The following is an 11800-nucleotide window of genomic DNA, read 5'->3' on the forward strand; positions in this document are numbered from 1 at the left end:
AATAACAATTAAGAAACAGAAGAAATCTAAGTAGAGAAAAATGCGACAAAATATTAACAATCAGTGAATCTCAATCAAAGTCATGCAGGTGTTCTTATACTAATCATGCAGCTTTTCTGTAATTTAAAATGCTTTCAAAGTAAAAATGGTGGAGAAAAAGGTGGCTTCTGCACTGCTTTCGAGCCAAAGGACACTCACCTCTTCAATAGCGGCATCCTGCAACAAAGAACGAATGTCCAGACGCATCATATGACGAGGTGCAGCTTCCCAGTGATCAGCCATCTAATTGAGAGATTCAGGAGCTCAAGTTATCTCTGGAAGCTATTCAAAGAAAGACCAAGAGACCATGCTGTGCCCTCTCTGTTTTCTTTAAAAAAAAAAAAAAAGAAAGAAAGAATCACCTTATTTATTTCTTTAAGCTTTCGTCCATGAATATTCCTCTTGCCACAAGTCTGGTTATCTGCACTCATTTCAGCCAAATACACCTGAGAAGAAACAAATAACGATTAAGCAAACAAATGCAAGACTTACATGATAACACAGAATACTCTAAAGTTCTTTAAATCTATACCTCAAATCCTTTGGTTTTTGCTGCACTCCAAAACTGGTCGAAATGTCTAACTCTGTCATTGATGGCGTCCAGGATGATGAAAGGGAAAAAGCCATCATCCAGAGTCTTTTTGAAAGTTTTGAACATGCTGGTACGGTAGGTTTCCTCCATCTCAGCTTCATATTCATATTCCATTACCTAAGATTCCCCACAAAAGAGATACAGAGTTAGCAAAAGCAGGAATCACCTTAAATCTCTTCCCTAGTTAGCATTTGGATAAAAACAACTTTCCTTCTTTCTCAGGTGTAGTCTTTTCCTTCACAACTGAGCACTGAAGTTTGTGTCCAAAAAAGTCAATAATTTCTCTCTGAACATGCTTTCAATACCATTTATGAATTAGGATGTAACCTGAGAGGAATATACCATACCTTCTTTTTCACTTTCTTTCCAGAATCTGGATCTTTTTCTTCTTTTTCTACCTCAGTGATGAAGTAATCATCCAGGCTTAGAACTCTGGGTGCAGGTCCTCCAAATTCTACCTCCTTATCCTAAGAATCAGATATTCAAGAAAGTTAAAGAGAATTTATGGAATAAATTAATAAATGTGCACAAAGTTTTTTCTTATGGCTAAATACCACACAATCTTCTCATGGTTTCAAATCAAGCTGGGGCAAAAGTATTTGTCTTAAGCAGATCAAAATGAGACAGCACCTACCAGATGGGCCAACTAGAGCGGATCAAACAGGAAATACCTGTGTCAACATCACGTTGCTTGTTAAGAAGGCAAGTGGCTAACAAAAGCAAGTGATGCTTTCACTTTTCCATACTCACTCGAATAAGTTTTGCAACATGTGTCTTTCCACTGCCTGGCAATCCTCTCATTATAACAACAATCTGAAACACAATAAAAAAAAATCACTTAAGTGTTTTTTGTTTTCCCACAATGAATTGATCTTAGAGTTAATAAAGATCTAATATTCTCCAGGAGAGACCATACCATAGGCCATGAAATAAACCTTAATACATTCGAGAGGACAGGAATAATACAAAGCATATCCCTGACCACAATGGAAAGAAATTTAAAAGTTTGGGAAATGCACAAGCATGTAAAAATGAAACACCATACTCTTAAATAACCAATAGATCAAAGAAGAAATCAAAACAAAAATCAGAAAATACTTTGAGATTAATAAAAATGAAGACACAACATAAGAAAATGGAAGAACAAATTAAATGTAAAGCAAAAAGAAGGAAGGAAATAATATGAGAGCAGAGGTTATTAAAACAGAGAACAGAAAATTAAAGAAAAATCAATGGAACCAAAAGGTAGTTCTCTGAAAAGAGCAACAAAATCTACAAAACCTTTAGCTAAACTAAGAAAAAAGAGATAGGATTCAAATTACTAGAATCAGAAAAAAAGAAAGGACATGAGTGCCAACCTCACAAAAATTTTAAAAGTGTTATCAAGGACTACTATGAAACTGCATACCAACAAACTAGATAACTCAGACAAAATGGACAAATTCTTAAGAGAGACACAAGCTACTGAAACGGTCTCAGGAAGAACAGATAACCTGAACAAACCTATGACAAGTGAAAAGACTTAATTAGTAGTCAAAACACTGCCAACAAGAAACACCTAGGCCCAGATGGCTTCCTCACTGAATTCCAACAAACACTTAAAGAAAAATACCAACTCTTCACCAACACTTTCAGGAAAAAAAAAAAAAAAGGAAAGAACAATTCCCAACTTATTTTATGAGGCCAGTATTTCAAACTAGCATATAATCTGATACCAAAACCAGACAAAGACATCACAAGAAAATTTGGTATCTCTTATGAATATGGATATAAAACTTCACAACAAAATATTATCAAATCGAATCCAGCAACATAATGAAAACGCACAGCTAGCACAGTACTTAATGGTGAAAGACTGAAAGTTTTCTTTCTAAGTTCTGGAATAAAACAAGGACGCCCACTCTCACCACATCAATTCAATACTGAACAACGAGGCAAGCAAAGAAAAGAGGCATCCAGACTGAAAAGTAAGAAGTAAAATTATCTCCGTCTGCAAGATTATATCATCTCACATACAGGAAAACTCCCAAGGAATCCACTAAAAATCTATTAGAACCAATAAATGAGTTTAGCAATGTGGAGCAATATACAAACAATATACAAAAACCAACTGTATTTCAATACAGCTGAGCAAGCCAGGAATGGAATTAAGCCATCCATATCCCTTTTTTTTGGTGGCCCTGCCGTGTGGCTTGCAGGACCTCAGTTCCCCAACCAGGAACAGAACCTGGGCCACAGCAGTCAAAAACACTGAATCCTAACCACGGGGCACTTGAGCCATCTACATCAATAACAACATTACACATGAATGGATTTAAGCAATCCAATTAAGAAGCAAAAATTATCAGACTGCTAAAAAACATGATCGAAACTATATGCTGTCTAGAAGGAACATATCTCAGACTGAAAGACACAAATAGATTGAAATTAAAAGGATGGAAAAAGGTATCAGCAACCACAGGAAAGCTGAAGTATAACTATACCAATAATAGATGAAATAGACTTTAACACAGTGACATACATACATACATGGAGTCAAACCTCTGGCAGAAATCCCAGTATCAGTTCATTTAAATGGAATCTAATTATTTTGCAATACAGGGTAAATGTAAGAATGTGTGTGTATATATTTATATATATATAGATATCTATATCTATGTATCTATATCTATCTATCTATCTATCTATATATATATGGAGGTCACCAGGAAAGTAAGTCTAAACTAATCAAGTTCTCCTAACTCTTCCTTTTAAGTTCCACATGCCGTAAGACCAAATCCTCTTTTCCCTTCTTCAAAGTGCAATTAATTGAGTTCTTCTTAATTATTTTCTATAATTTAACACTTAAAAAAATTTTTTTAATTCGGGGATAATCAACACTTTCTTTTTGCCAAGCAATTAAGCTCTAACTTCTCAGATTCTAAAGGGTAGGCAGTTTATGAGAACTGATGATTTGGAGATGGCAAGATGCCCTGAATCTGATATTAATACTATGTCACACATGGAAACAACCTATATGTTCACTGATGGATGAATGGATAAAGAAGATACACAGACACAACAGAACACTACACAGCTATAAAAAAGAATGAAATAATGCCATGCATGGACCTAGAGATTATTACTAAGTGAATTAAGTCAGAAAGAGAAAGACAAATACCATTATTATATGACTTATGTGTGGAATCGAAAATATGACACAAATGAATTTATCTACAGTACAGAAACAGACACACATACATAGAGAACAGACCTGTCAAGGTGGGGAATGGGGGAAGACAGATTGAAGTCTGGGATTAGCAGATGCAAACTATTATATATAGACTAGATAAACAATAAGGTCCTACTGTGTAGCACAGAGGACTATGTTCATAATCCTGTGATTAAACCATAATGGAAAAGAATATGAAAATATATATCTACACATGTAACTGAATCACTTTACTATACAGAAGAAATTAACACAACCTTGCATATCAACTATACTCCAATAAAATAAATTAAAAAAAAAATACTATGTCACAGAAAAGTACAGAGATTCTGTTCAGGATACTAAAAAGATCTCTTATCAGCTTCTGATTTGCAATAAAAAGAGTCAACCACATAGGACTCACTCTCTCAGGTCTGCTCTCTCGGCCAGGTGGTTTCAAAATATCATCCACATTCTTAGATTCAGGTTTCTTCTCAACCCGTGGAGCTGGAGGTGGCTGGTGGCTTATTGAAGGAGCTGGCAGGGGCATTCGCTCCTCTGGGTAACTTCTTCGTTCTCCTAGGATGCCAGCGGTTGAACAAGATTACTATTTATATAGTAATTATTTAAAACTGTAATGCTCTCCACTCCTCCTAATATATACATATGTTAATATATATGAGAATGAGTCACCAGCTTAGGAAAACTTATTCACATAAGTAGGTATGAATTTCTAGTTTATTTAAGTTTAATTTATAACAGTGAAAAACTAAAAGCAATCTAAGTGATCAAATATGAGAGTCTTACATCTTATTCACTTGATGAACTATCATAGAGCCATTAATGTAACAGATTTACATGCAGAAAAATGTATACAGTATAGTATCAATGAGAACAAGTACAATAAAGAAACTGTATGCAGACTTCGTTTACAACTTCATTAATATGAATGTGAAGAGAATAAGAGGAAATACACAAAATTACAATGGCTGTGGTATGGTAGGTAGGTGGTGGGATTATAAGTGATTTTGTTTTTGTCTTCCAAAATTTCTTTAATAATGTAAAAAAAGCAATTTACATTTTATTTCATCAATTATATGACTCTTTTTGGTGATAATGTTGCCATCTCTGAGAAATCTGTGAGTGTATTTCACTCTGAAAGTTTAAACCCACAGCTACAATCAAAAGCATCTCCTATAGTTTTCAATTCTCAGCATCTTTATACCTCCAAACATGGACGGTCCTTCATAGGCTGGTCGGTCAGACTTGCGATCATAGGAAGGCCTATCAAACCCTCCTCTTCTGGATGAGGAATGGTCTTTTTTGTCTCGATATGACTGAGTCCTAGAAAGTTTAACAGGAAGTTCTTTGGTAAATAAAAAACATATGGCGGTCTCTTATAATTCAACACCATTATATGCCCAATTTTCTCTATGGGTAGTTACCATTCATAGTCAATATATATATTTTTATTTTGCTTTTCCTTTTAGATCTGCCTTGAATACACACATCCACAGAGCTCACAAACAGCAAAAATTAATTGTCTGCCTATTAACTAAGCAATGATTACAACTTTGTTGACAATACCGTTTCCTTTCTCCATCTCCCATTTAACTCTCTGAAATTCAAGCTTGCAAAACTCAAGAATCGAATCTCCTGAAAATTGGTACTCTTCCCACTCCAAATTACACACACACATGCATGAGAAAAAGACATCATTTACTAAATTTCCCTTAACTACACTGACTTTTGCTGAACTTAAGTACATGGTAATTTGCACGCCCAGCAAAGATCGTTTTCGTGGCGTACCTATCATCTCTAGGTCGGCGTTCTCTGTCAAAGCGATCCCGGTCATAGTCAAGAACACCACGATCCCGGTCTCGATCTCTATGTGTCTCCCGATCCCTTTTGAAATCTCGATGATCTGCCATGACATTGCTCTGACGATCGAAATAAGGCTCACGATCTCTGTCTCTATCATAACGATCGCGCTGGCCTGCATGCTCTGCAAAAACAACTAAAGTTAAGAACCACATCCCTTTTTTTCGGAAATAAAAGCAGAAAAGTACAAATCTAAATTTAGAACTAGTATAAATTGCTGCCCTAAATTCAACTTATGAATCCTTTAGCTATATTAAAGGGAGGCCCAGATAATCTTACCAGAAGGAAAATCATATGATAAATAGGTCCGAAAAGGTTTAAAAATACTAATCTCCCTGGGACCTCTACCTGTTTCAAAAGTTGATCTTTCAGGTAGTGGATCTGGACGCAGAGTTATTCTTTCTCCATAGGGTATCTGTTCAACTTTATTAGTGGATATGTCTGGTAAACAAAAATAAGGATAAAAACACCGTAAGAGTGAAGCTTAAGGAAGCCAAAGTTGAAGCGAACAATTCCTCTAGACTCCCAAATACAAGTTTGCCATTTTTACTTACCTCGGCCATGGCCATAATCAACAGTCTGCTGCACTGGTGGTGGTTTGGACATGGGTGGCATACCCATAGGCATTGGGCCAGGAGGAGGGATGGAAGGGTGAACAGGTGGGGGTGGTAACACTGGAGCAGATGGAATTGCTGCAGGTTCAGATTTAAATTCCGAATTCAGTCCCTGCTCATCATTTGTATCCCAGAGGCCATAGAAAGAATCTTCATCCCAGCGCTCTTGTTCCACAGCTGAAGTTTGTGGCTTTATCACTGGAGGAGGAGGTGGTGGAGGAGGAGGAGGGGGTGGCGGTGGTGGAATTGGGATAGGTGGCCTGGTCACAGGAACAGATGATCTTGCTGGTGGAGCAGGCGGTCTTACAATTGAACCTGGTGGCTTACCCATAGGAGGCGGTGGTCTATAGGACCCTGGAGGCTGGAGAACAGGGTAAATGGCTTAATGAAAGAGCATACCATCATATGTTCACGAATCAGTAGAAATCTGGTTCTCACTCCATTGAACTTATTCAAACTTCAAAACTTTCTGTACTTTAAAATACACCATCAGGGAGATAATATATGCAAATCATATACCTGATAAAGGACTTATATTGAGAATATAAAAATCTTTTATAAGACAATAAAAAAACATGGCCATAAGATCTGCATATATTTTTCCAAAGAAGATGTATGAATGGCCAATACGCCCATGAAAATATGCTTAACATCACTAGTCATTAGAAAAATGCAAATCAAAACCACAATGAAATACCATTTCATACCCAATAGAATGGCTCTAACTGATAAAACAGGCATCCAAAGAAACACGAAGGCACTTAGGACTTCCAGTAAGAATGTAAAATGGTGCAGCCACTTTGGAAAATGTAGATTAGTTGTCGCCTGGGACCTGGGGTAGGAATGAGGATTAACTGCAGACTAGCACAAGGGATCTTACTGGGGTGATGAAAATGTTATACAACTGGATTATGGGGATGGCTGCACAACTTAGTAAATTTACAAAATACCACTGAATTACACACTTAAAAATGGACAAATTAGATGCATGTAAATTATACCTCAATTAGGTTGGTTTAAAAAAGGGGGAAAAAAAAACCCTGCCCTCGAAACTATCACCTCCTCCGTCCCTCTGCAATGAACCACCCTCTTTTTCTTCTTCCAGAAAATTTAGGGTGGTAGTCAATTTGAATTGGCTGACCTCAAACCTACTAAATTTCTGTGAGAGAGGTTCTGGCATTGGTTTAAAACAAACAAAACAAAACCTCCATGTGTAATTCTCACGTTCACCACTTGGTTTAAGAATCTCTGCTATAAACTCTCTCTCCAGTCTAGTGACCTATCTCCTCCACAAAAATAGTGAACTTCCAGTGAGAACTCTAGCTAGCTCCCTCACTTCTATCCAGTTCATCTGGTTGACAATAGCTGTCTGTGGTAACACACGACATCAGTGACGAGAAATGACAAAACAAAGAAACCAAACGGACATTTGAGTATTCTCTCTGACAAGCACCGGATGTCAACTGAAATGTGTATTATGGAAATAGTAGAATCTCTGGGCAGATAGGTCCTATCTACTTAATACTGAAACCCAATTGTCAAATTTCATTTTAATCTTTGCAAGTAATCTCTGATTTGAACACTCTATCCATTTAGCTCTGTGTTTCTGCCTTGTTTGTTCTATTGACAAACACATTGATGGTTACTTCAGGCCTTGGAAAGTCAATAATGCACATTACTTACATATTTACTCATACACAGGCTGGGCTTTAAAAACAAACTTTTTGAGTAGCAAAATTACATTTTGGCTAATATGTTAGGAATATTATTTAATAAGAAGCCAATACAGAGTAGAGGTAAAGACAAATGACTACTACCTAAATTTTAGATTATGGCACTTTAAACTGTGTTAGAAAATGCCTTTGTATGATAAAGCTACTGTATCTGGAGCACAGGTGTCCAGAAATGTTGTGCATATCTTAGGAACTCTTTGGACTATAAGTAAAAAGTGTTTTCTTAATAGTACCCAGTGATAGCAACACATACATTTGTGAAAAGCAAAACACCCCTACAGTATTTACATTAAAAAGGATTACTATCTATACCATAAATTCATAAGAAAAACCTAAAGAGTCAAATATAACAAAAATAGGATTTTTTTTACAAGAAATGTAATTAACAAATACTGGAAAATATTCATGTTCACTAATTATCAAAACTACCAAACATATTGTAACAAACTATTCAATCTACCAAAAATATTACGTAGCTGATGCTTGCAAGGCTACAACATAGCTTTAGAGAGCTGTTGGCTACATTACAGGAATCATTAAAAATGTCCTTGTTCTTTAGTCATTAAAAGGATCCACTTTAGGAATTTAAAAGTACTTTTAGAAGATACCTAAAATAAGGATGTGAAGCACACTGCATTGTGGTTTGTAGAAAAAAATAATGCAGATGTAAGCTTATATATATAGAATGGGTAAACAACAAGGTACTACTGAACAGCACAGAGAACTATTCAATATCCTGAGACAAACCATAACACAAAAGAAAATATTAAAATGTATGTGTATATATATGTATACATACATATATATATGAATCACTTTGCTATACAGCAGAAATTAACACAACACTGTAAATCAACTATACTTCAATAAAAAAATACTAAAACTATTATGAATTTGATACAAAGACATTCAGTAACATTGCATTAATAAAAGATTAGAAACAAAGGTCTAACAGAAACAGAATAGTTTTAATAAACTATTATGTATCAAAAATATAAATCATGTAGCAAAACATTAAAATGTTTATGATTTATGAAGTAAATGAAGCAGAAATGTGGATTTATAATCTAGAGCTTCTACTGTTTGCTAAGAGATACAAAGAAAAAGACAGAGTACCTATCCTTACGAAGAACAGGCAAAATAAGACAGAAGGCAAGACAGACAAGAAAACAGACAATCAAAATACAGGATGATAAGGGTTCTGGCAGAGAACTTAATCACATGACTCTTTAACATAACTTCACTGCCTGAATTGGGGCATGATGTTCTATCCCTTTCCAGAGCTAAGGACTAGGAGTCTGAAGAGGTAGGGAGACTAGGAAGCTCACATGAGCAGGGCTCGCAGGGAATCCTTGCACTGTCCAGATGAAAAACAGAACTATCTGAACAAAAAGGATTACCAAGAAAATTTTACAATTTTATGAATACAGAGCCATATACACAGTTCTGATGTGCTTGATGTACTGAAACTGTAAGGGAAAAAGCATTTCTGTCACAATTCCGACCATACTCGTAAGATTCTCAAAGGTCCATTATCATTAGTGCTTTTCAGTTTTCCAAAATTTCCATTTTTCACAGAGGAAAATTATACTTATTGTAAAACAACAACAACAAAAAATCAAACGACATACAAAGTAAGAACCAATTCATTTTTCTGAGTATATTGTTTTCCCATACCGGATACAATCCAGGTCTTGAAGGTGTATTCTGTAATCTTGAATCCTGGGGTGGTAGATGGTCAGGCATTTGTGGCTCAGACCCATAGTCTTTCATCTTTTGAAGCTGTTCTTTCTGTTCTCTGTAAACAAATAAAATTGCCATTGTATTTAAGGCACGTGTTCTCCGTTCCTAAATAACTAATACCGAAAAACAAAAAGGGAAACTAAAAACCTTGTTTCAAACTCTCTAGAGTACTCATAAAACATCTCCAGGGTAACACTTTTTTGTCTTTACAAGCTAACTTATCAGTCATCTACAACCTATAAATAATGATAAGTTACTGAAGATCTAGAAGGGATCAATTCTAGAACCTGCCTCTTTAGTCTATTTTAGTATCTTACCTACTTGTCATGTTTTTCATTCATCCAACCAAAATCTCTTCCTGATTTATTTTTTGTCCAGTAGTCTTTAGATAAAATGGTTGAAAAATGGTGGCCCATGGGCCAACTGTATTTGGATATATATGAACACATGAAAAGGCTTTTTACAATTTGTCTTTCATTATCAGTTTTAAAAATATGTGCTAGCTGACACTATTTACAAAGCAAAACAAACCCATATATTTCAATATAAATTCAAACTTTAAAGCAATTTGGAAACACTGGGCCTACACTCCCACATGCCAGCAATCAGCTCAGTGGAGTGGTGGCTGCCCGCCTTAGATGAAGCGCTTTGCTAGAATCCTCACACTCAGTAGAGTTATACTGGCCCACTTTCACTCATTTTAGTTAACTGTCTGGTTCTTGTGGGCATTTTAGTTTAAGGCCCCTCTTGTATATGGTGAGAACAACGGTTAGCCTATACCTTTAAAAACAACACTTCATGTTGCTAAAGAGTAATTAAGTAACTCTTCAAGATTCTCTTTAAATGGTTGGTCAAATTCCTTTCACTTTGTCTTACACCCACAATCAACACATACATTTACCACAACCTCTTCAGACCTTTTACAATTTTCTTCCTACCATTCTGCAAAGTGTAATGACCCAAGTGAACACAAAGTAAGGGTCAAGTGTAAGAAAAAGATTACTTTCTGCCTCATGTAACTCATATTATGACTTTCCTGACACAACATGGCTGACTTGTATTCAACCGTGACCATTATTATCCATCACTTCACATATTGTGTTTAACTATGTGGCCTAGAAAGAGCTTTTTAAAAGGAATGATGAAGTAACTTTTATCCAGCATTTCTACACAAAGCAATAATGGATGAAAAGGAAATTTCGAAAAGGAAATTTCAAAAAGGAAAGAAACCTTGGTAGCTGAGTAACATCAATCAGCTTAGTGTTCTCCATAAACAAAAGACTTTAGAGTTGGACAGACTTCAAATTCTAGGTTTACCAATTCTAGTAGCCAAGTGGTACTCTGTTGAGTCTTAGTGAAGCGAGAATACTACTTATCTTTGCAGTCCTTTGAGATAAGGATTTGAAATAGGAGGATGGAGACAGTAACACAGTAAATTATCAGCACAGTGCCAGCACACAGTAGGTGTTAAAGGTATCCATAATTTAAAAGTGAAAATAGTAGTAGCTAAGTGTTCCATAACATGCTTTCTACATCTTCATGAGCAATGGAAAAGTCAAATCCCTTACAGCGTATCTTCTGTAGACCACAGAAATTTGTTGTGTTGCCTGAGGCATCGGATCTTTCATTTTATATATATTTTTCCTCATCATACTTTCCTTGTCATAAAGCTTCAGCTATAATTTTAATTGGCATAATCCACAAATATAGACCAGAATTGAAAAATGAAAGAAACACAATACACTGGAATATATAAACAACTAACCATCAATTTATTTTTGCAAAACTTTGCTAATTCCTAAGAAATTATTCAAAAAGTAATTTCTCACTGTAATCTGTCAGTGACTCCTAAATTCTTCGCTCAAGATATAGTTGGTATAATGATTACATGAATCAATACATACAAAGCACTTAGTACAGTCCCTGGTATATAGCAAATGTGCAATAAATGTTAACCTTTATTATTACTGCTACTAATGGGAAGTGTTACGTAGATACCTATACATAG

At 35.6% G+C, this 11800-nt stretch overlaps 1 protein-coding gene across 2 annotated transcripts in view; it reads right to left on the bottom strand.

The window, feature by feature from the left end:
- Positions 1–11800, bottom strand: part of YLPM1 (YLP motif containing 1) — a 63712-nt gene that overhangs the window by 16327 nt on the left and 35585 nt on the right. For both annotated transcript variants that reach the window (XR_016038164.1, XM_055435657.2), the window contains exons 6-16: positions 9727–9847; positions 6257–6677; positions 6051–6143; positions 5631–5826; positions 5047–5165; positions 4246–4400; positions 1382–1444; positions 979–1098; positions 572–748; positions 402–485; positions 199–282 (exon numbers count right to left, since the gene is read on the bottom strand). Coding sequence is in view for 1 of the 2 variants with exons in the window: in XM_055435657.2 (XP_055291632.1) it covers positions 199–282; positions 402–485; positions 572–748; positions 979–1098; positions 1382–1444; positions 4246–4400; positions 5047–5165; positions 5631–5826; positions 6051–6143; positions 6257–6677; positions 9727–9847 (1633 nt within the window). In the remaining variant the exon portion in view is untranslated. The remainder of the gene's footprint in view (positions 1–198; positions 283–401; positions 486–571; positions 749–978; positions 1099–1381; positions 1445–4245; positions 4401–5046; positions 5166–5630; positions 5827–6050; positions 6144–6256; positions 6678–9726; positions 9848–11800) is intronic.

This window comes from Moschus berezovskii, chromosome 9 (assembly GCF_049115385.1).
Source record: "Moschus berezovskii isolate FMDL1 chromosome 9, NW_MosBer_1.0, whole genome shotgun sequence".
NCBI lineage: Eukaryota > Metazoa > Chordata > Mammalia > Artiodactyla > Moschidae > Moschus > Moschus berezovskii.